The sequence below is a fragment of the Sturnira hondurensis genome, unplaced genomic scaffold (genome assembly GCF_014824575.4).
Source record: "Sturnira hondurensis isolate 20B ecotype Veracruz unplaced genomic scaffold, ASM1482457v3 Scaffold0001304, whole genome shotgun sequence".
NCBI lineage: Eukaryota > Metazoa > Chordata > Mammalia > Chiroptera > Phyllostomidae > Sturnira > Sturnira hondurensis.
Genome location: NW_028073935.1, coordinates 1,120,323 through 1,146,338, shown reverse-complemented (window position 1 = coordinate 1,146,338; position 26,016 = coordinate 1,120,323). Strand labels below are relative to the sequence as shown.

Below are 26,016 nucleotides of genomic sequence, written 5' to 3'. Positions count from 1 at the left end.
TAATGACACCCTGCCCATCATCACTGCTCAGTCCCTCTGTTGCGAACTGCTATTCTCCAGTACATTAGTCTTATCTTTAAAACAATGAATAAAGAAAATCCTGTAGAAAAAATAGAGAAGATTATCCAAAATTTTACTATGACAACTTTTTTTGTAAATCATAGTTTTAAAATTATAAGGATTAATTGATGATAATTAATATAGTTAAAGATTTTAAGAAGCAAAATATTTGGTAGCTAGAAAAAAGCTCAAGTCTAAAATTGAAAACCACAAACCTCATGAACCTTAAAACATCAAGGTTCCCTCAGTCAGGTGAATACTGTGTTTAGACTGATATATCTGATTTCTTATGAAGCCCATATTTAGAGAAATGTGCTGTGCCATCTAAAAATGGTTCAGTATCTAAACAATAGTAGTGTACTATTCATTTGTAGTAGTTTTAAACTGTTAATTATGCCTACATTTAAAGTACTTGGTAACTTCTTATTGCCACATGATTTTCAATGTATTTTGTATTAATTCTATTTCTCTTCATTGATAACTTCTTGGTGATACTCAAGTTATTTGTTTCATACCACATTTATATTTTAAGATTATAGAACTAATGCTTTATTATGACTATTTTTGCTAAACATCTGAAAAATATTGTCTTTAATCAAAATAAATATTATCTTTTACAAAAGGTAAGAGCAACTGAGATAGATTTCAAACTTCATTTGCTTCATTCCATGGTATAAGTAACCAAGTCTGCCTAAAGGCAGAGTTGTTCCAGTTTCACCTCCAAAATTCATTTATATGCTAATTCTACAAATATGAATGTTTGTGTCACTCTGCCATTCCCCAGGATTATTTCTAGTCTCAGTGTTGATATCTGTTAATTTTGTGACCCTGGACAACTCAACCTCATCAGTTTCTTCATTGACAAAATAAGTGGGATGGGATGATCTTCACATTCCTCTACCTTATAAATTCTGAGGGTACTTGCATAGAATACATACAGGTGGAGGCTGTCTATTTCCTAAAAGCTCTTTCAAAAATGGGATATTAGCTATGCAATGCTATTAAAATATACACTTTTATTTTTTAATATATATGTATTTATTTATTTTTAAAGAGAGGGAGAGAAACATCAATGTGTGGTTGCCTCTCACGTGCTCCCAACTGGGGACCTGGCACCTGACCTTCCAGGCATGTGCCCTGACTAGAAATTGAACTGGTGACCCTTTGATTCACAGGCCAGCATTCAATCCACTGAGCCAGGGCTAAAGATACACATTTTTAAATTAAAAAACTAGAAAGATAAAAATATATGCATATTTTTATATACACATAAAAAAGTGTAAGTGAAAAAGCTGGAATGCCTGTAACAGTACCTTCAGGGTATTAACTCACTATGTCAAATGCAACAAAAACAGCCCATGGGTATATTTTTTACTATTGTGATGATGATGATGATGATGATGATGATGATGATGATAATTGCCAAACTACTCTTATTCCTTCAGTTGTGAAATTATAAAAAATTTCTCTTAACTAAGAAAGAAATTCAAAATAAATTAAGCACAAAACATGCACCAGTCTCTTAGTGGTATTCATTAGGCTCTCTTGGAATTCAAGAGAAAACAGGAAGTCCAGTAGCTGAAGAGCTCCTGAAGGAAGAAAGCACCGATGAAGTCCCTCTAAGGCTCCCTGGTCCCAGAGCAGGTAGCATAGTTACATTATCACACATGGAACAAAGCATGATTTAGTTTAGGAGTCAAAGATGGAATGAGAATGAAAAGAAAAATACCTACTGCAAAGAGATAATACTTCATACAGAATGGAGTAAATGTTCCATTCTTAAACACTGAAGAAGAGGGAAGAAAAGAAGGAGGAGGGTGAGATGGGAAAGGGAGGAAGGGAGAGGAGGGAGAGGAGGGAGAGGAGGGAGGGGAGGGAGCGATGGGGGAGGAGGCGAGAAGAGGGGGATGAAAACTACAGGAAGGGGGAGGGAGGAAGAGAACAGAAGAAATAACACTGCTAACATATACTATGATTTCTCGCTTAGACTAACGGTATCCAGGGGATGAAGCTAATCACTGCATGTGACTCACTGCTAGTAAACTAGTGACAATGAGTAGGTTTACTCAGCCAAACTTTACTTTTTTAGTTTATTAGGAAAGTAGTGGTCACTATATTGTCCAGATTTATCTAAAGGCACATAAAGATAAGCTGACATAAGAAAAATTTCCTCATAAAAAGATGGGCACTCTTAAAATTTACCTCCTCCTCCAAAATCAGTGGCATGTGAGAGTCAAGAGTAAACAGGCCCCACCTGTGAACCAGCAGACACTGGAGACTCACGTACCAACACCAGACAGCAAGAACACTCCTGGAGTGGGCTTTCTCCTCAAGGGCAAAGACTCTGGGAAGTCTCTCATACCCTAACTATAGGAACCTAAGACACTCATTCTACACTCGTACTGAAAATGAAAAAGTCACATTGCAAGAAAACAAAAAGCTCAATATTATTTGCTACAGTTGACAAAGTGAGAAAACCAAGTCAAGTTAATGGCTTGATTAACAAACAATTCATTGTTTCAAATAAACAACATATTTGAAAAGAAACTCTAATATCCTGATTCAAAAGCCACTTCAAAGTAATTTAAAAATGTCCTAGTATTTTCCCCTAGTTTAATTTATATAGTTAACAATTTTAAACCATCAGAGCCTTGACTAGCCTTTCAAAGAAACTTAGCAACAAAAGCAAAATACTTTGTATATGACATTTTATGACAATAAATACAGACTTTATTTCCTAATTAGAGAACATATAAATCTGTGTTTCCAACAAAAAAGTGTCACAATTGCCACATTTGTGGCAAAGAGAAAACTATTTATGCACATTAAAAGATATGTAATTGAAAGAGTCAAATAAAGAATTTGAAATTTGGAGAAACCATGAGTGGAAAAGTTTTCAGATACATGTGAAATTTGTGAAATTTATTTATATAGCAACTTCTCTTTTTATTTAAACAACAACAACAAAAAAAGAAATAGCCCTGGTGGGGTGGCTTGGTTGGTTGGAGCATCACCCCATACACCGAAGGTTGTCGGTTTGATTCCTAGTCAGGGCACATACCTAGACTGTGGGTTCTGTCTTCCGGCTGGGCTCGTACAGGGGGCAATGGATTGATATTTCTCTCAATATTTCTCTCTCTCTCTGTCTCCCCCTCTTACCTTCCCTCCCTCTAGTTTCTATAATCAATAAACATCTTCAGGTGAGGATTAAAAAATAGAAATGAAATAAACAGTACATTTTTTCTTTTAAAAAGTCGAGTACTTATGAATAGAAGTACCTTGTTAATATCTGTAAATATATGATACATAGTAGCAACTTCATAGAACATATGATACATACATGGTCATGACATTTATGGACATATATTTCTACATTATTATCTATGATTAATTATTAATTTGCAGTTATTTTTACTACAGTGCCTGCATTTTATAAAACACAAACCTAAAGCATAAGCGTATCAATCACCCCCCTTTATTTAAAAGAATAGTTAGATAGATGGTTGACTGAGGGAAACAGAGACCAAGTCCCTTTGATTTATTCCCCAGATCATTGCTTTCCAAATGTTAATTTTATGACAACCACAGGTGATCTGAACTATCTTTCGCAGTATTATAAACTTCTTTTAACAAGACAAAGTAAGCATCTTAAAAAGAAAATTGTGGGGCTTCTGACCAAGACAGAGACATAGGTAGACACACTGTGCCTCCTCACACAACCAAAAGAAGGACAACAAATTTAAAAACAAAAAACAACCAGAACTGACAGAAAAGCGACCTGTACGGAAGTATGACAACCAAGGATTTAAAGAAGAAACATTCATCCAGACCGGTAGAAGGGGTGGAGACAGGCAGCCAGGCAGAGAGGACTCCTGGCAAGGCATCGGCTGGCAGACTCGGCGAGGCAGTGGCTGGCAGACAGGGCAGCCTCACATTCACATGCAGATAAACTGGGGAATGAGCCAGACCATTGGACTCAGAGTTCCAACCTGGGGAAATAAAGCATCAAAGCCTCTGACTGAAAACACCTGTGGGGGTTGAGGGAGAAACTCCCAGCCTCACAGGAGAGGTCGTTGGAGAGAACTGCAGGGTCCTGGAAGGTACACAAGCCCACCCACCTGGGAATCAGCACCAGAAGAGCCCAATATGATTGTGGGTAGCAGGGGAAGTGACTGAAAACCGACAGAGTGGAGCAATCGACATTGCTCCCTCTCAGACCCCTCCCTGACATACCACACCACAACTCAGGAACCAGGATTACCCCACCTTGGTGAACACCTAAAGCTCCTCCCCTTACTAAGTAATAGGCATGCTGAGACAAAAAAAAAAAAGGTCCAAATGAAAGAACAGATCAAAGCTCCAGAAAAAATACAACTAAGCAACAAAGAGATAGCTAAACTATTAAAAGCACAGTTCAAAATACTGGTAATCAGGATGCTCAAAGAAATGGTTGAGTATGGTCACAAAACAGTGGAAAAAATGAAGGCTATGCTAAGTGAAATAAAGGAAAATGTACAGGGAACCAGCAGTGACAGGATGGAAACTGGGACTCAAATCAACGGTTTGGTGCACAAGGAAAAAATAAATATTCAACCAGAGCAGAATGAAGCAATAAGAATTCAAAAAAAAAAATGAAGAAAGGCTTAGGAACCCTCAGGTCTACTTTAAATATTCCAATATCCGACTCATAGAAGTGCCAGAAGGAGAAGAGCAAGAAACTGAAAACTTTGAAAATGTAATGAAGGAAAACTTCCCTAATCTAACAAAACAAATAGACTTCCAGGAAGTCCAGGAAGCTCAGAGAGTCCCCCAAAAGTTTGATCCAAAGAAGCACACACCAAGGCACATCATAATCACATTATCCAAGATTAAAGATAAGGAGAGAGTCTTAAAAGCAGCAAGAGAAAAGGAGACAGTTACCTGCAAAGGATGTCCCATAAGACTGTCCGCTGATTTTTCAAAAGAAACCTTACAGACAAGAAGAGGCTGGAAAGAAGTATCCCAAGTCATGAAAGGCAAGGACCTATATCTAAGATTACTCTATCCAGCAAAGCTATCACTTTGAATAGAAGGGTAGATAAAGTGCTTCCCAGATAAGGTCAAGTTAAAGGAGTTCATGGTCACCAAGCCCTTATTGTATGAAATGTTAAAGGAACTTATCTAAGAAAAAGAAGATCAAAACTATGAACAGTAAAATGATAAAAAAATCACAACTATCATCAACTGGACCTAAAAAAAAAAAACAACTAACAACTAGAACAGAGATCACGTGAAGGGTTATCAGTGGTGTAGGGGTACGGGGGAGAATGGAGGAAAAGATATAGAAAATAAGTAGCATAAATGGTAGGTACAAAATAGACAGGGGGAGGGTAATATTATAGGAAATGTAGAAGCCAAAGAACTTACATGTATGACCCATGAACATGAATTAAAGGGAGGGAATGTGGGTGGGAGGGGGTGTGCAGGGAAGAGGGGGTTAAAGTGGGGGGAGGGACAACTGTAATAGCATACTCAATAAAATATATTTAAATTTAAAAGAAGAAAAGAAAATCACAAAGGATTGGAATAGAGAAAAGACATAGAATAGTCAAAGCGCAGAGCAAGAGGTACTGTGATGAACCAACTATAGAGTTTTGGTCAATTACTAGTTTACCTGGTTCTACACCTCTGTATTTCAGTAAGCACAGGAGAACCTCAACTGACCAAAGTGCTTCAGGAATTCTGTTTATGGATGGTTAACTACTGATTCTCTTTGACTTTAATATTTATTTTATTATTTTTTTAAATCTTAGGACTTTAAAAAAAGATTTTATTTATTTTTAGGCGGGGGGAAGGAGGCAAGGAGGCAGAAAGTGAGGGAGAGAAACAGCAATGTGGGGCTGCCTCTCACACACCCCCAATCAGGGACCTGGCCCACAACCCAGGCACATGCCCTGACTGGGAATCCAGCTGGAGACCCTTTGGTTGACAGGCTGGCACTCAATCCACTAAGCCACACCAGCCAGGGCTGACTTAAATATTTAACTGAAAATCTTTTTATAAGACTACCTTCCTAGCTTGGGAGAAACCCATGTTAAGTCCAACTGGAAGGTGTTTTTTTGAGGATCTAACTACTCCAAAGCTGGGACCAGTAAGTGTTTTCTTAAAGGGCCAGAGAGTAAATATGTTAGGCTTTGAAGACCATAGGACTCTACAGTGAAAGCAGCCATAGATACTCTGTAAATTAATGGTTATGGCTGTGCTCCAATAAAACTTTATTTACAAAAATAGGCTGGTGAACTGGATTTGGCCCATGAGCCATAGTTTGCCAACTTCTGGTTCAGGATGCCTTTATATTAAAAAACACTTCTTCCTTCTCATGGGATGTTTTTCATGAAGTCAAAAGAGACACTGTCAATTATTTTTGTTAGAGAAAAAGTACATGTCCCAAAAAGCTGCATCATTTTGTGGTCTACTTAACTGGGCATTGGTAACTATATACTTTAAACTTCATTGAGGTTTACCACTGCACCATTTATAAAAAAGAGTGTTTGCTTACTCGGATAGCAGGAAAAAGGGGGCTGATGTTCATCCAATTTAAGAAAATAAACTCTAAGTACTACAGCAATTATAGGTACACAAACTAAGATTATTAATTAATAATTTTTACATATGTATTAAAGTATATGAGACTGAATTTTTACTTAAAATACTTTTCCTTCAGTTATTATATGCATGAAATCAAGAAAACATTTATTTAAAACTACCCTACAAATTCTCACTAGTCTCTAATTCAGACTGCTTAGGTTTCAAGTCAGTAAATTTTTACTGAAACATGAGATATTCATTCATTTACCCATTGACAAATATTTATTCAGTCCTTACTAGCAGACAGACACTGTGTTAGATGCAGACAATGTAAGACTTCAATATAGTCCCACCACTATGTAATTCTCTTTGTGGCAAAGAATCCCCTCAGAAAATAACAATCAATTCTGACAAAACATCAATATCATTGTCAAATTAATCTAGTATTAAAAATAATTTTCAAGTTCCAGGAAATGCTGTGTCACATATTTCATTAAGTATTATATCATTTCCAAAAATACCTCTATATTTTTTCATTATTTTTCATTATTTACCTCTATTATTTTTCATTATATTATTCATTATAAATTAAATGAAAATGAGCTATCATTGGTTTCCAGATAGGTAATAAAACTAAACAAAGTGGTATACACTACAAGGTTAAGCATTTAATAAAGATTTAACAAAAGCCCTAAAAGTAGATTATGTATAGAATAAGCCTATTTCTATGCTTACAACCAAGATACCTGGAACATTTCTGAAGGAATGCTAATGGTGGGCCCGAGGACAGGACTGGGAGTCAGAAAGAGAAAAAAGAACTGTTATTTTTCTCCTTATACCCTCCTCTACTGTTTACTTTTCTTTTAAATAAAAAACTGTTAATTTTAAAATAAATTAAAAAAACCAAAGGGATTAACATTAACAAAGATGAACAAAATAGTTCTCATTATCAAACAGGTAAACAGAGGTCTATGGGGGGGTTCTATTTATCTGTTCTTTCTTCAACTGAGAAAGCTTTTCTCTATCCTAACCTGACCCAAAACGATGGACTTGTATTCATATTTTGCAGATGGGGAGGTTAAGCAGAGAAAAGTACAGAAATCCAAACAACAGGTATAAACATGTTTGTGACTTAAGAGGAAAGGAACATCATCTGAACAGATTTCTTGAGCATCCCCTATACCAACTGCTGCAGCAAGAATCACTAAGTTCTTCTTTTCTCTTCTTTCTCTACTAAGAACACCCAGGAGCATAACATTAACTTTTAAAAAATGATACTGGCTGCTTGGTGTTTGCCTTTCGAGCAACAGGACAGACCAGGCTCTTATGTTTTCATAGCACATCATGAGAACATCTAAATTACACAATTACAAAATAAGAATGTACTGAAACTAAAGACACCTTTATGAACCTGTCACTTGAAATTTTTTTCATGACTTGGCTTAATTATATAGCTATATAATGATAAAAAATTTCACTGAGAAAGCTATAAGCATTACTAGTTTGGGGACATGAAAAAACTTATAATGGTGAACTTCTCATTTATTCTCAAACTAAAAGGCTGATAATAAAATTTAACAAAACTTCTTAGATTGTACAGACAATTCTTAAATTATAAAGAGGGTTCATGTGGCAGAACCAGGAAGATGGCGATGGAGTAGGACAAAGGATTTCGTTTCCCTCCTCGTGTCGGAGAAAGACCGGGCTGATCTGCGGAGGAGTGAAGCGGATGCACAGCGAGGACCCAGCATATAAGAAGGCAGGACTCCAGAGAGTGCAGCGGACACTGAATGACCAGAGGTTGAGGAGAGGAGATGACCCCAGAACAACAAGGTACGAGGGAGCAGCACAGAGGCAGCTGCAGGCCCTCCACCAGGCTGCACCAGGGCCCTGGTCGGCACCCTGGTCAGCGGCCCCAGTCTCTGAGAGCAGAGGGTGGGTAAGAACAATCCTGGGAGAGAACTAGTCACCAGCACCCCCCCTATCTGGCAGGGTGCACATTGGAAAATACCAGGAGAGATCCATTTGCCTGTAGTGGCAGAAAGAGGAGTGGGCATTGGGAAGCAAACCAGAGAGCTCTGACAACCCGTGGAGTCAGGCTGTGGTTGCCCGCGTGGGAGAACTAAGAGTCGCCCGTGAGTTCCTTGTGGCGCAGGGCCTGAGCCAGCTCTCGAACAGTCTCGGGGAGCCTTGGGCTGCTGGCAGGGCCCCTGGAATAGAGCCAGTTGCCAGCTCCCTCCCTACCCAACCGGCACAGACTGAGAAGCACCGGGAGTCAGGCTGTGGCTGTCAACTTGGGAGAACTGTGAGTTGCCCAGTGTGTTTACCCACAGCACTGGAAAAGGTCCGCGCCCAAGCCTTTGAGGCCAGGGAAGCCTGGCTAGGAGTGCGCGCAGTCACGCCAGACCAGGGCTGGGAAGCCTGGGGAAAAATCTGCTCTCAGTGGGGCGCAGGAGAGTGGTGCCAGACTGGATCTGGGGAGGGCACTGGAGAAACCAGTCGAGTTCACCAAGAAGTGAGAAAGGCCACACTAATAGCCCCTCAGGCTGCTGCAGTTAGTGAGAACAGAAGAAAAGGTTTGACCAGCTAGAAACCAACAAGAGGAGTAGGTGGAAGTGGATAACAACAAGATACCTTCAGGAGACTGCACCACTGAATCTCACAGGCATCCTATCACAGAAGTTCACACCATAAACCGAGGCAACCAGAACAGATCAATTTAAGAAGCTGAGGCCAACAAGAAGAGCAACACAAACCATGGGAAGACAAAGAAACAATCCCCAAATGAAAGAAAAGGAGGAAATCTCAGAAAGACTGTTAGATGAACTAGAGGCAAGTCAATTATCAGATACTGAATTCAAAGCACTGGTTGTCAAGAAATTCAAAGAGTTTACCAGGAGCTACTGAAACTACAGGGGAGCTACAATGAACTCTCTGCAAACTATACCAACATGAAAAAGAAAATAGAAACCATCAGCAAAGGCCAAGAGGAAATGAAGAATACAATTTCTGAACTGAAGAACACAGTAGAAGGTATGAAGAGTACGATCCATGGAGCAGAAGACTACATAAGCGAGACTGAAGACAGGGTAGAAAGAATCTCCGAGATGGACCAAGTAATGGAAAGGAGAATCAGAAAAAATGAGGAGAGTTTAAGAGAAATGCAAGACATTATGAAACGTAATAATATCCGAATAATAGGAATACCAGAAGGAGAAGAAGAACAAGGGATAGAAAACCTACTTGAAAGAGTAATAACGGAATATTTTCCTAAGTTGAGAAGAGAGAAAGTCACAGGAATCCAGGAATCGCAGAGAGTCCCAGGCAGGTGGAACCCAAAGAGGCCTACTGCAAGACACATCATCATTAAAATGGCATACCTCCAAGACAAAGAGAAAATCCTAAAGGCAGCAAGGGAGAAAAAGGAAGTAACATACAACGGGGTCCCAATAAGGCTGGCTACTGACTTCTCAAAGGAAACATTCCAAGCAAGAAGAGAATGGCAAGAAATATTCCAAGTAATGAGAAACAGAGGCCTACAACCAAGGCTACTGTACCCAGCAAGGCTGTCAATCAAGATAGAAGGTGAAATAGAGTTTCCAAGACAAAAGAAGTCTAAAAGAATATGCCTCCTCCAAACCAGCTCTACAAGAATTACAAAAAGGGATGCTTTAGGAAACGAAGGAAAAGAGAGAGATAGAGAGGAACACAGGTACACAAATGGCAATGAATAAGTACTTTTCAATAATGACCTTAAACGTAAATGGATTAAATGCACCAATTAAAAGACATAGAACAGCTGAATGGATAAGAAAGCATGACCCACACATATGCTCCCTACAAGAGATCCACCTCAGGTCAAAAGACCATCACAGACTAAAAGTGAAAGGATGGAAACTGGACAAGAAAAAAAAGCCAGGGTAGCAATTCTCATATCAGACAAAATAGACTTCACAATAAGGGCCATAAAGAGAGACCCAGAAGGTCACTTCATAATACTCAAGGGAAGAATCTACCAAGAAGACATTAACATCATAAATATATATGAACCCACAAGAGGAGAACCCAAATATATAAAGAAAATCCTAGAGGACTTCAAGAAAGATATTGACAGCAACACAATTGTAGTAGGGGATTTTAACACCCCACTGTCAAAAATGGAAAGATCTTCCAAACACAGTATCAACAAAGATATTGCACCAATAAGTGACACCCTAGAAGAAATGGACCTAAATGATATATATAGAGCCCTTCATCCCAAAGAAGCTAAATACACACTATTTTCAAATGCATATGGAATATTTTCAAAGATAGACCACATGATAGGACACAAGACGAGACTCAACAAATTTAGGAAAATAGAAATCATACCAAGCATTTTCCCTGATCACAATGCACTGAAATTGGAAACCAACCCCACAGGAAAAAACCCAAAACACCCAAAAGCATGGAGACTGAATGGTATGCTATTAAACAATGAATGGGTCAAGATGGAAATTAGGGGAGAAATCAGAAAGCTTCTAGAAACAAATGAAAATGAACTCACAACAACCTAAAACCTATGGGACACAATGAAGGCAGTCCTGAGAGGGAAGTTCATAGCAATACAGGCCTACCTAAAGAAGATAGAAACATTTCAAACAAACAACCTAACACGACGCCTGCAAGAACTCGAAGAACAACAAGAAAGACAGCCCAGAGCAAGTAGAAAGAAGGAAATAAGCATGTTCTGCGCATAATTAAATGACATACAGACTAAAAGCACAATTCTAAGGACCAACAAATTCAGGAGTTGGTTTTTTGCAAAGAAAAACAAAATAGACAAACCTTTAAGTAGGCTCATCAAGAAAAGAAGAGAGAAGACCCAAATAAACACAATCAGAAATGAAAGAGGAGAGATTACAACTGATACCGCAGAAACAGAAAGGACTGTAAGAAATTACTATGCTGAACTGTATGCCAAGAAATTTGAAAACCTAGGTGAAATGGCCAAATTTCTAGAAAAATATAATCTTGCAAAACTCAATGAAAAAGAAACAGAAAACATGAACAGGCCACTAAGAGAAGATGAAATTGAAGCAGTAATCAAAAAAATCCCATCACACAAAAGCCCTGGACCAAATGGTTTCACAGGAGAATTCTACAAAGCTTTAAAGAAAGAGCTAACACGTATTCTTCAGACTATTCCAAAAAATCCAAAAGGAGGGGAAACTCCCAAACTATTTTTATGAAGCCAGCATCATCGTAATTCCAAAGCCAGACAGACAGAGACACGAGAAAGAAAGAAAACTTCAGGCCAATATCGCTGATGGACATAGACTCTAAAATCCTCAATAAAATATTGGCAAATCGCATCCAACAATACATCAAAAAGATCATACACCACGACCAAGTGGGATTCATCCCAGGGATGCAAGGATGGTTCAATATTCGTAAATCAGTAAAAGTAATACATCACATAAACAAGAGCAAAGACAAAAACCACATGATCATATCAATAGATGCAAAAAAGCTTTTGATAAGGTACAACACCCATTTATGATAAAGGTATTCAGAAAATTGGGAATAGAGGGAACATTCCTCAATATAATGAATGACATATATGAAAGACCTGCAGCCAACATCATACTCAATGGGCAAAAACTAAAAGCTTTTCCACTAAGATCAGGAACAAGACAAGGTTGCCCACTTTCACCACTTCTATTCAATATAGTATTAGAAATTCTAGCCACAGCGATCAGACAAGAAAAGGAAATAAAAGGCATTCAAATTGGCAAGGAGGAAACAAAACTGGCATTGTTTGCAGATGACATGAATGTGTACATGGAAAATCCTATAGCCTCTACCAAAAAACTGCTCGGACTAATAAATGAATTTGGCAAAACAGAGGGATACAAAGTCAATATCCAGCAATTAAGGGCATTTTTTTATACCAACAATGAAACAGCAGAAGCAGAAATCAAGAAAAAAATCCCATTCAATATAGCAAAAACAAAAATAAAATATCTGGGAATAAACCTAACCAAGGAGGTTAAAGACGTGTATGCAGAAAACTACACAACACTGAAGAAAGAAATCAAGGAAGACACAAACAAATGGGAACATATACCGTGTTCATGGATTGGAAGAATCAACATCATCAAAATGTCCATACTACCCAAAGCAATTTACAGATTCAATGCAGTACCTATTAAAGTACCAATGGCATATTTCACAGACATAGAACAAACACTTCAAAAATTTATATGGAACCATAAAAGACCCCAAATAGCAGCTGCAATGTTGAGAAAGAACAAAGTAGGAGGGATCACAATACCTGATATCAAAGTGTATTACAAGGCCACTGTAATCAAAACAGCCTGGTACTGGCATAAAAACAGGCACATAGACCATGGAATAGAACAGAGAACCCAGAAATAAACCCAACTCTCTACAGTCAATTAATATTCGACAAAGGGGGCAATAACATAAGATGGAGTAAAGATAGCCTCTTCAACAAATGGTGTTGGGAGAACTGGACAGCTACATGCAAAAAAATGAAACTCGAGCACCAACTTACACCATACACCAAAATAAATTCAAGGTGGATAAAAGACTTAAATATAAAACATGAAACCATTAAAGCCCTAGAAGAGAACATTGGCAGGAAAATCTCAGATATTCCACACAGCAATATTTTTACTGATACGTCCCGTAGCGCAAGGGACATAAAGGAAAGAATAAACAAATGGGATCTCATCAAAATTAAAAGCTTCTGCATGGCTAAGGAAAACAGTATCAGGATAAAAAGAGAAGCAACAGCTTGGTAAAACATGTTTGCCAATGATACCTCAGAGAAAGGTTTAATCTCCAAAATATACAAAGAACTCACTCGATTCCACTCAAAGAAGATGAGCAACCCAATTAAAAAATGGGCAAAGGACTTGAACAGCCATTTCTCCAAGGAGGGCATACAGGGATCCAGAGACACATGAAAAGATGCTCAATATCTCTAGCTATCAGAGAGATGCAAATTAAAACCACAATGAGATACCACTTTACACCAGTCAGAATGGCTATCATAAAGAAAGAAACAAACAACAAGTGCTGGAGAGGTTGTGGGGAAAAGGGGATACTAGTACACTGTTAGTGGGATTGCAGACTGGTACAACCACTATGGAAAACAGTATGGAATTTTCTAAGAAAACTAAAAATGAACGTGCCTTTTGACCCAGCAATTCCACTCTTGGGAGTATATCCTAAGAACCCTGAAACACCAATCCAAAAGAACCTATGCACCCCGATGTTCATAGCAGCACAATTCATGATAGCCAAGAGTTGGAGGCAACCTAGATGCCCATCGGTAAATGACTGGATCAAAAAGCTATGGTACATTTACACAATGGAATTCTATGCTGCAGAAAGGAAGAAGGAGCTCCTACCTTTTGCAACATCATGGATGGAAGTGGAAAGCATTATGCTGAGCACAATAAGCCAGGCGGTGAAAGACAAATACCATATGATATCACCATTAACAGGAATCTAAACAACAAAACAAACAAGCAAGCAAAATATGACCAATGACACTCAAATACGGAACAGGCTGACAGGGTCAAGAGGGAAGAGAATCATTGGGGAAAAGGGGATGAACTCACATGAATAAGTATAAAGGACACATGGACAATAAGTAAGGTAGGGGGCAGTAATTGGAGGGAGGTGGGGAACACTGGGGCGGCGCAAGGCTGGGAATGTAAGACAGAAAACTGTACTTGAACAAGAATTAAATAAAATTTAAAAAAAGAACGTTCATGTTTTTTAAATATTTGCCATACTTCAGTAAATAAGAAATAATAGGAATAAACAGTTTCTAATTTAAAACCCAATATTTGGAACAAGAGACTCATGTTTTTAACAGTCTCAAGAACAAATGTGTGAAGACAACAAGACAATACAAACAAATATTTTTTGAAACAAAAGCAAAAACACAATAATGATTCTAAAATATTGGGAGCTAGGGGTGGGCCACCTATGGCCAAAGATGACAGAAACTAATTCAGTCCTCTGTATTCACTGAGCTTAAGAACAAAAGGCTTCATGACTGATGACCTACTTTAAAAAATGTGTCCTTTTTGGAAAAAGGGAATTAACCTACGCTACAAAAGCAATACTAAGAGTACTTAGAATTATGGGATGTCTTTTTAAAAGAAGCCGTACAGTAGTAGCAGAGACACAAAGAAAAATGCTAGCACTTTTTCTCTGGGAAAATGCTAGCACTCAGCAACTTCTCAGATTAGCCACCCTTAATAGCTAAGAACAGCTATATCTCTGACTTCGTGTTTGCCAAGAGTTTATTGAGAACATAATAATATATGTATATAAATTATTTAGAATCTAAGTAAATTTAGTTTAAATATGTAGTACCAAACTTCATTTAGGATATTGAGGATCAATATGCAGGGTGGGGCAAAAGTGGGTTTACAGTTGTTCATATTGAAAATAATATAACAATAAATAAATAATAATACAAGAATGAACTCTGTTTCACACACAGCCGTGAGCCTGCTTTTGCTCCACTCTGTATTCTTACTCCAGTTTGTTCTGCTTTTCCACTGGGTCATTGGACCCCTAAAATTTCATTCCGTATGTCATTGCCCATATTTACCCATCATAACTGGGGTTCATGTGCATGAACTCTATCCAGCTCAGCAATCCAAAGCAGAGATTCCTCTTTTTATGTGAAATTTTTATTTCTACAATTCTGTTAATTTTACTTGCTTATATTTGTAGATCCCTTACTTTATTTCACAGAATACATATTCATCAAATGCACAGAATGACTAAGGTTTCCTTACATGAAATTAGAAGGTTTTTGAGGTCATTTTTTTATGATAAGTATTCCTTTTCCAGTATTTTCAATGTTGTGGAACCCAGCCCTTGTTGAAACTTCTGGTTCCCTCAGGAGGCAGTCCTACTATTTGAAGTTTAGAGGTAAGCAAATATCTGCTTCCCATCTTTGTTCCTGCCTCTTTTCTGGAGGAGCTGACAAAACAGTCTGCTCTGGGAATGCTCATTTAGCCCTTTCTTCTCCAGTTAAACTCCTCCTGGTCTGGATAGCATTCTTCTCACAACAGGTCACCATTCCGATTCACTTCTCCTGAGTATATTCCAGGTTTCAAACTATCCTATGAAATATGGAATCTATAATTCAGCCAGGAATCTATAATTCAGCCAGGAGTCGAGATCTAGATTAACCAGAGGAGGGAACTCTGGCCCTCTCCTGTTCTCCTGGGATATAAATTCTTGGGGGGTGCATTAATAGAAATTGACTAGTAGTTTCCTTCCTGTGATAGTTGATAATGAGTCAACCAAAATACTCCAGTGCTTCTGACCTGAACTGTCATAATATGATGATGATGATCACAGTTTGGTATACTACCTTGTGGGGGAGGTTGTGGACCGAGTGTGGTTGTGGGTCCTATCTAGATCACTCAACTAATGTCAGTAACCATTTGAGTATCCAGGTTTTCCTATTCTCTGCTGCTCTTTCCTCTGTTACTGACTTGGGCTGATAATACAATGTTCTTAAAACTATTCAAAGATGTCTTTACTACCAGAGTACTAAATCATCGAAATGACTTTTTCACAAGACATTGTTGATGTTTCAGTCAATGATAGACTACATGTACCACAGTTGGCAAACACAAGGCCACCGGGCCAAATCTGGCCCCCCACCTTGTTTTATCCGGTCTGGCACCTTATTTCTACCCAGCAGCAGCACTGAACTCTCACTTAGCTGTTGAGGAGTAGTTACATTTATACAGTCCTAAAATCATATTTGGCCCTTTCAAGGCACCTGCGAGGCTGATGTGGCTCCCGGGGAAAATGAGTTTGACACCCTGACATATACAATGGTCCCTTAGGATTGTAATAAAGATGAAAAGCTCCTGTCACCTACTGATGCTGTAGCACATGTTTTACTCACATGTTTGTGGTAAGGCTGGTGTAGCAAGCCTACTGCACTGCCAGTCATATAACAAAATAGCACATACAATTAGGTACTTGACAATGATAATAAACAACTGCATTACTGTCTCTGTATTTAATAAGTATTTTTAATCATTCTTTCAGAATGTATTCTTTGAAAAAGAGGAATCATTTCAAATGTATTTTTAAATATACTCTAGAAGCATAGTAATTTCTGGATGCCTATTTAACTGAAATATAAAGAAAAACTATTGAACATCCAACTGATTTGAAGTAAAAATATATATAGAATCTACAAGTTAAGTCTACATTAAAAAGAGTGACTTCCAGAAACAAGTATTAGTTCACTACTTATTTCTTTGCATTCACACAAAACTTCCTAACGCTTAAATTAAAAAGAGACTTGAACAAATTAAAATTGGAAAAATGTTTGCTTTTATATGTTCGGGGAAAACCCTAAAAACCTTAAATAATTAAAGCTAGATTTTCTTCATTTGCCACTTCTGACATTCATAATAGTGAAAATATGAAATTTTCCAGTCTATATAGTACAAATGCCGAACATAAATGCAACTTTTTGTTGTTTTGTTAAAGTCTGGAATTCTCTTTTCCATTAATATACTTACTAACCTCTTCTAGGACTCTCGTGATTGAAGAGAATACCATTCACTGCAAAGAGATTATATGCCTCACGGAAATTCACCACAATCCAGTAGGCATACAGTTTGGCTGCCCCTGTTGAAATAATTTTTAAAAGCAAATAAAAGACAGTGGTTAATACAAAAGACAGTGTCTTATTTAAAAGCAGTGATTTTCAGTCATCTTTAACAAGTAACAACTTGCAAAAATTATACTCTATGATGTATTAAGATAGAAAAAATGAGTCAACAGCCAAAGACAAAATAAACATTCTTTTGCCAGTTAATCAGGTGTACAAGGAAATTAAGAATTTCTTACTTTTTTAATACCCATGATTCTTTCTTTCACAAGCTAATTTCAACTGTAATGTGTGCCATATGTCATCTTACACTTTATTCCTTTTTCCTCAGCATTAAGGAATTAGAAAGTGTAAACTATGAAATCTTAAAATCTAGCTGCTTAGAAATGTTGTCATTGGAGTTTTTCATAGTCATAAAAATATTCTCTTTACAAATATAAAAATATAACAGAACTTTTTTGTTGTTCCTTTTTTTTTTCTTCTTTAAGGGTTTGAACTCAGGAAGACTTTCATTGGGGAGATAAAAAAACATGAAACCTTATCACTTTAGTACAGTATTTCAGAAAAAAGAATCATGTTTGGTCTCTTTTTCCTTTCAAAGTGATCTGTATGAAAGGGTTGAATGAACATGAATTGGTGAGGTGAGGTGGTAATTTCACCCTGGAGGGAATGGGAGCAAATATTTATAGTTAGCAATGTAAGAAAGTATGCTTCTCAACAAGTCTAGTCACTTTAGTCGATCTTAATGTTAATCTCACACCCAAATGACTTCAGCCATGAGACATGAACAGAATTGGCAGAAACAAATGCACACCAACACCCACAGGGGAAGCAACGCATGCGCAAGGCTTCATGCCCGCGCACTCACCATATGGTGACCGAGGATAAAAGGGAGTTGTCTCCTTCTGGGGTATTTCTTGAACTTTCCCATAAAGTTCACTTGTTGAAGCTTGATAGAACTTCACAGAGTGGATAAGGCCACAGGTCTTAACTGCATCCAGAAGTCGTAAAGTGCCAACTCCATCAACGTCTGCAGTATATTCAGCCAAGTCGAAAGAAATCTGGAAACAGCAGTAAGAGTAACAGCAACAAAGATGTTAACAGGGGTAATAACGACTTTATACAATTTCACACATTTAGAAAAGTTATGTTTGTGAGAAAATATTTTCCAATTGAATAAAAGTGTGTATAGTTTCTATTTCTAATGCCAAATGGCTGGAAAATACCTTAAGAAATAAGTATGTGTGGTAAAGTGAAGCACATTAGAACCACACCGACCACATCCTAATTCTAGGCTGAATTCCATAGGGCAGTGTTTCTCAAAGTGCAGACTGCTCATTCGCATCATCTGGGGTATTCCTAAAAAATAGACCAATCTCTTAGGAGTAAGGGCCCAAGAAATGCACATTTGTAATAAGTCCCTGCTGATTTTACACACAGAGAAGTCCAAAAACATGTACTTTAGAACAGTCTATTTTCAAAAGGATTGTTTTCTTTTTAAGATTAAAAAATGACTTTTTAGTACATTACATATATAAATCTTTTTAAATTATGAGGCATGCTGAATACTGATAATTGTTAATATATATTAAATTGCATGATTTCTAGGTAGAGGGTATTAAGGGGTGATTGAATATTTTGCAGTTTTAACATTTTCTTTAAAAATAAATATGATGGGCCCTGGCTGGTGTAGCTCAGTGGACTGAGCATGGGCCTGCGAACCACACGATGTCAGTTCGATTCCCAGTCAGGGCACATGCCTGGGTTGCAAGCCAGTTCCCAGTAGGGGACACACAAGAGACAACTACACATTGATATTTTTCTCCCTCTCTTCTTCCCTTCCCCTCTAAAGATAAATAAATAAATATTAAAAATAATAAATAAATATGATGAATATATTTTTTCTTAAATTACTTATGAGTACAATGAAAAAATGTATCTAATATTCAAATGACCTAAAATAATAAGGCTGGGAATGGCGAATACAGCCAGGCACAATGCAGACAGCTTCCCTGACTGAATGATCTAGGTGACCACCTGGAAAACCCCTCTCTGGGGTGAATGGTCTCCATTACTGCCCACTCCTGACTGTCCCCCAGGCAGAAGCTGCAGCCTTGTCTGTGCACAGCCACAGTTCTTAGGGAACTTATACAACTGTTAACCAGAGTCCTAACTGAGACCATTAGATGCTCGTTGTACAGTCCTGTCAGTGAAGCTCATGCGGCAGCCATAAGATAAATAGGAAAAAGGGTTTTGCCCACAAACTTTCAAAGCCAGGATATTTTTAAAGAACAATTTATAGTGATAAGATTTACATACCATAAAATTCAGCCCTTTTAAAGTTTAAGACTTATGATTTTTAGTATACTCACAACTTTATGCAATCAATCATCACTACCATCTAATCCAGAACATTTCACCATCCTGAAAAGAAACTCTGTACCTATCAGCAATAGGTGTTTTCCATCTTCCATTCCCACCCTGACTGCCACTAAAATGCTTTCTGTCTCTATGAGGTTACCTATTCTGGACATTTAATATAAGTAAAACCATATAGTATGGGTCCTCTTATGACTGGCTTCTTTCACATGTCATGTATTTATTTCTCTTGCATATGTACCTAGGAGGAGAGTCATTTGGTAACACTATGTCTGACATTTGGAGGAACTGCCATACTGTTTTTCAATGTTGCTGCACCATTCCACATTCTCACCAGCAGTTAATGAGGGCTCCAGCTGCTCCACCCCCTCCCCAGCACTTGTGCAGTCTGTCTCATTTCTTATAGACATCCTACTGGGAGTGGTGCTGTGTGTTTTTTTAATTCAGATATGATTGAAATATGACATTATATTAGTTTCAGATGTACAGATGTGATAAATGTATTATGGAATGATCATTGCAATAAGTCTAGGTAACAACAATCATTACCCCACACAGTTACAAATATTTTTCTTGAGATGAGAACTTTTAAGATCTACTTTCTTAGTAACTTTCAAATCTGCAATAGAATATTATTACCTATAGTCACCATGCTGTTCATAACATCTTTATGTCTTTTTATTTCATAACTGGAAATCTGTATCTTTTGACCATTTGCACCCATGTTGCCCACTGCCCACCAAACCCAACCTGCCTCTGGCAACAACCAAACTGTCCTCTGTATCTACGAGTTCATTTTTTTAAAAGATTCCACATATAAGTGAGATCATAAGTATTTGACTTTCTCTCTCCAACTTATTTCACTTAGCATAATGTCTTCAAGTTCCATTCATGTTGTCCCAAATGGCAGGATTTTTTCTTTTTCCATCGATGGATACTTAGTTTGTTTCCATATCTTGGCTATTACAAATAATGTTTCAATGAACATAGGAGTGCATATATCTGAGTGTTTTCATTTCCTTTGGGTAAGTCCACAGAAATGGAACTGATGAGTCATTTGGTACTTCTAATTTTAATATTTGAGAAGCCTCCACAATGTTTTTCATAGTGGCTGTATCACTTCCACGCTCACCAACAGTGCAAGTAATGCATCAGCACTACCCCATGGAGTCTCCTTTATATTTTCTCTTTACATATTGTATTCTTAACCTCAAAATACAGATAAAAAAAGAATGCACATTAAAAAATTCTGAAATTCACTCCAAATCAGAGTCAAAAGGAAAAAACTGAAACAACTACCCCTGCCCCTCCTTATATCTACTGTGTAAGTTTCAGAGGGGCAGGGCCTTGACTGTTTCTGCTCACCATTAAACTCCCCAGAATGACACACAAGTCAAAATGAAGCTGGAATTTAAAAATCCAAAGTCATTTGAAGAAAAGTTCTATTTATTTCTATTTCTTTATGATACATTAAATAAAAATATATATTTAACTCTTCTACAACTCTTAACAGAACTATTATCTCCTGAAGCATAAATAAACTGAAAAAAATATTTGAATAAAAATATTAGTAAAATTTTTTTCAAACAAAGAAGAGAAGAATTTCATAACAAATTGATGAATAAGGCTTAACTTATTTCCAGCTTTTCAGCTAAAACAAGAAAATTACATGGATGAATTTAAAGAAAGGCAAAATTATCTCAAGAAATGAAATGGCTTTAATACTGAATCAAGATGTACGTTGCACAAGCAGATAGGAACAGCAATGCAAGGTCTGACCGAATAATATACCAGATTTACAGGAAAACCTATTAATATAACCACCATTTTGATCTATGCTCCCACTACACAAGCCAATGAAACTGAAAGCTTTTACGCAAGTGTCCAAGAAGAAATTGACAATACACCAAAACAAGACATGCTGATAATTATAGGTGATTAGAAAATAAAAGTAAAAATAATGTAGAAATGAGGAAAGAAATCAGCTCATGTATTTCTGCAAAGCCAACAACTTGTCAGTCACATAACACATCTTTCAAACAACTGAACAGATGAGTGTACACATGGACATCACCAGAAGGCCAATATAAAAAAATCAAATAAACTACGTAATTGGAAGCAGGAGATGGAGAAACCATTTTCCCTGCCAAAACAAGACCAGGAGCTGATTGTGGTGCTGACCACAAGTACTGTTAATATCAAACATTCAAATAAAGCTGAAGAAGAGCACTAAAAGAGCCATAGTATTCAAATATAATGTAAATGTGTTCCTGACGAATTTGAAGTCCAGGTGAAAAAAAAAGATTTGTACTATAAACTTAATTGATTGAGAACCAGAACTGTGAATTACAACTAAAAGTATTAGAGAGGAATGTGAAAAGACAAAGCCAGAAGTAAAAAGGAAAGAAATATCAAGATGGACCACAGTAGAAACATTAAAAATTATTAAAAACAGGTAAGAGACAAAAGTTAGATGCAACAGAATACTGAACAGTTTTTTTTTTCATTGCAATTCCCCAATGACACCACGTCGAGCATCATTTCATATACATTTTTACCATTTATAAACCTTTGGTGGTGTGTGTTTAAACATTTTTAGCCTATTTTTTATTCAGGTTATTCATTTTCTTTCTTTGTATTTTATTTTTTGTTTGTTTTTCAATTACAATTGATGTACAATATTATCAGTTTCAAGTGTACAACCCAGTAATTAGACATTATATTAATTATGAACTGATCAACTGATAAATTTAGTATCCATCTGAAATCATAGTTACTATGATATTGACTATATTTTACTGTACATCCCTGTGTTTTACTTTAAATCCTTGTGACTACTGTGTAACTACCAATTTGTACTTCTTAATGCCTTCATCTTTTTTTTAAGTCCTCCCATCTGACAACTGTAAAAATGTATCTGTGAGTCTGTTTCTGTTCTGCTTGTCCGTTTATTTTGTTTTTTAGATTCCACATAAAACTGAAGTCATAGAGCATTTGTCTTTCTGCCTGACTTATTTTACTCAGCACAATACCCTCTGGAGTCCATCCATGTTGTTACAAATGGCAAGATTTCATTCTTTATGGCGGAATCATATTCCACTGCATATTTATACAACTTCTTCTTTATTCACTCATCTACTGATGAACACCTGGGTTGCTTCCATATCTTGGCCATTGTAAAAAATGCTGCATTGAACATATGCTACATGTCTTTGTGATTCAGTGTTTTTCATTTTCTGTGGATGAACACGCAGAAGTGTAACTACTGGATCCTCCTTTGTCTCTTGTTATAGCCTTTGTTGTAAAGTATGTTTTTCTGGCCTAACTATTGCTATTCCAGCTTTGTTTGTTTGTTTGTTTGTTTGTTCCCATTTTCAGAAATATATTTTCCAACCCTTTACTTTCAGGCTGTGTGTATCTTTTGATCTGAAATGAGTCCTTGTAGACAGCATATGTATGGGTCTCGTTTAATTACTCCTCAGCCACCGGATGTCTTTTGATTAGTATGTTTATTCCATTTGCATTTAAACAAATTATTGATATATATATATATATGTATATATGTATTTATTGCCTTTTTATTATACATATTTTGATCTTCCACCTACCTCCTTCTTCTTAAAGAAGACCCTTTAACATTTCTTGTAATACTTGTTTGGTGGTGATGAACTCCTTTAAGTTTTTTTCTTGCCTGGGAAGCTCTTTACATCTCCTTCAATTCTAAATGACAGCCTTGCTGGAGAGAGTAATCTTGGTTGTAGGTCCTTGCTTTTCATCACTTTGAATATTTTGCTCCAGTCTCTTCTGACCTGAAAAGTTTCTGTTGAGAAACCAGCTAACATTCTTATGGAGACACCCTTATAAATAACCAACTGCTTTTATCTTGCTGTTCTCTCATCTTTAACCTTTAGTATTTTAATTACAATATTCCTTGCTATGGGCCTCTTTGAGTTCACTCTCAGACACTGCACATCCCGAACTTGCATACCTATTTGCTTCACCCAGTTAGAGAAGTTTTTCATCATTATGTTTCCAAATACATTTTGGAACTACCGAAGTTCTCTCTCTACTCCTTACTCTCTCTACTCCTTCTGGCACCCCTATGATACAGATGTTTTTACACTTGATGTTGTCCCAGGGGTCTCTTAAACTACTCCTTTTTAAAAATTTTTGTTTTTCTTTTTCTTTGTCTTAATTTTTTTTTAGATTTTATTTGTTTGTTTTTAGAGAAAGGAAGGGAGAAAAAGGGAGGGAAACATCGATGTGTGGTTACATCTTGAGCCCCACCCCCCTAACTGGGGACCTGACCTACAATCCAGGTATGTGCCCTGACTGGGAATTGAACCAGTGACCCTTTGATTCACAGGCCAGCGCTCAATCCACTGAGCAACACTGGCCAGGGCTGTTTTCCTTTTTATTGCTCTGAGTGGGTGTTTTCTACTTCCTTTTAGCAAGTCATTGATTTGATCCTCTGCTTCATCTATTCTACTCTTGATTCCCTGTAATGAATTCTTCATTTCAGTTATTATATTCTTAATTTTATAACTGATTCTTTTTATGTTTTCTATCTCCATTTTTATGTTTCCTGTCTCTTTGATGAAGTTCTCACCAAGTTCATCTACTCCTTCCATAAGTTCATTGAGCACTGTTACAACCACTGTTTTGAACTCTGCATCTGGGTAGACTGCTTGTCTCCATTTTGTTTAGTTCTTCTCCCATGCCAGAGTGTTGTTCTTTCCTTTCATTTGGGACATGTTTGTCTCCTGATTTTGGTTACTTGATTGTATGTGTTTCTGTGTTATTAGGTAGAGCTGCTATGTCTCTTGGTCTTGGTAGAGTGGTCTTATATAACAAGAATCCTGTAGGAACCAGTGGCTCAGACTCCCTGGTCACCTCAGTTGGGCACCTCAGGTGTCTCCTACCCCTTGTGGGCTCTGTGTACCCTTCTGTTGTAATTGAGTCTTGACTGCTGTTGGCACATCAGTTGGAGGTATTTACCCCTAGGCTTATTGACTTCAAGGACTAGGCATGGCCAGGGCACAGGATCTGCTGTGCAGGGGCTGACCCCTTGGAGCAGGACTAGCTTCAGTGAGGCTCTGGTGCTTGGTGACTCTGTCCTTTGAGTTCGTTGTTCATGAAAGTGGTTGGGTGTTGCCCTGGTGTGGTCTGAAACTGTCCACTGGGTACACTGGCTCTAGGGCCTCCCAGGAGGTGCAGGCCAAAGTTAGCCGCCACCTCTGCCTGCCCAGAGCCATCTGGCAAAAGCTACAAAGTGATCTGCAGATGGCTGCTACTTGTGTTGAGCCTGAAGATCCCCAAAAGAGGCCAAGCTGCAAACCAAGGCCAGCTGCTGCTAGTGCTGGGCCTGGGCCAGTTAGCAAAAGGTACAGAGCACACTGAGGCCAGATGCAGTTCATTTGAGGTTTGCAAACATTTGTGAGATTTTAGCGAGGTCTACAACATGAGCCAAGACAGGTCATTTATAAGAAAATGCCACTGGAAAAGGCTTGGGTGGGCCTGCCTAGAACCCTAAACACAGGTTTTCAATGACTATCACATAGGGATAAAGAGAGCAACACAATGATCACTGTAAGTAGACAAAAGAAAACAATACAAAATAAAAAACAAGAGATCTCTACCAGAGAACTCAAGAAATAAAAGGAAAATTTATACCTTTCATTTTATGTTACTTATTAGACTGGAATGCCTCAGCAGTGAGACTAGCAATGCTGAATGACTAACAAGGAAGAATATCATCTCACCAACAGAGATAAAGGGAAGGTGGAAACAGTACACTGAAAATCTACACAGGAGAGCCAAAAGGATAGCAGACACCTTTTAAGAATATTCCTATGAGGAAGAACCTGTTCATTCTAGAAAGTGAGGTGAAAGCCACCCTGAAAGTATTGGGAAGGAACAAATCACAAGGGATGGATAGGAGACCAATAAGATTACTTCGAGCCATGGACATGGAATGTGTCAAAAATCCTAACAAGAACATGGCAACAAATATGAAAAAATCTTGGCCCACAGACTGGAAACATTCAATATACATCCCAATCTTCCATAAAGAAGATGCCAAGGAGTGCAGTTAAGTATAGGATCAATGTTCTAATTTGCCAAACAAGTAAAGTGATCCTCAGGGTGATGCAACACAGGCTTCCCACCTGCAAGAAATATTGGATGTTTAAGCCAGGTTCAGAAAAGGAAAAGATATTTGATATGTACCTGCACGCATCCATTGAATATTGCGGCACTACAAAGAATTTCAGAAAAAGTTAGGCTGTGTATTATAGATTATAGTAAAGCCTTGACTGCATGGAGCATTA

General features: G+C 37.6%; 1 protein-coding gene across 1 annotated transcript in view; it reads right to left on the bottom strand.

Annotated features, from left to right (window-relative positions):
* The window catches only part of GMDS (GDP-mannose 4,6-dehydratase), a 717,933-nt gene that overhangs the window by 391,871 nt on the left and 300,046 nt on the right, over positions 1 to 26,016 (bottom strand). The window contains exons 5-6 of the mRNA XM_037069886.1: positions 18,177 to 18,369; positions 17,221 to 17,325 (exon numbers count right to left, since the gene is read on the bottom strand). Of these exons, the coding sequence (XP_036925781.1) occupies positions 17,221 to 17,325; positions 18,177 to 18,369 (298 nt within the window). The remainder of the gene's footprint in view (positions 1 to 17,220; positions 17,326 to 18,176; positions 18,370 to 26,016) is intronic.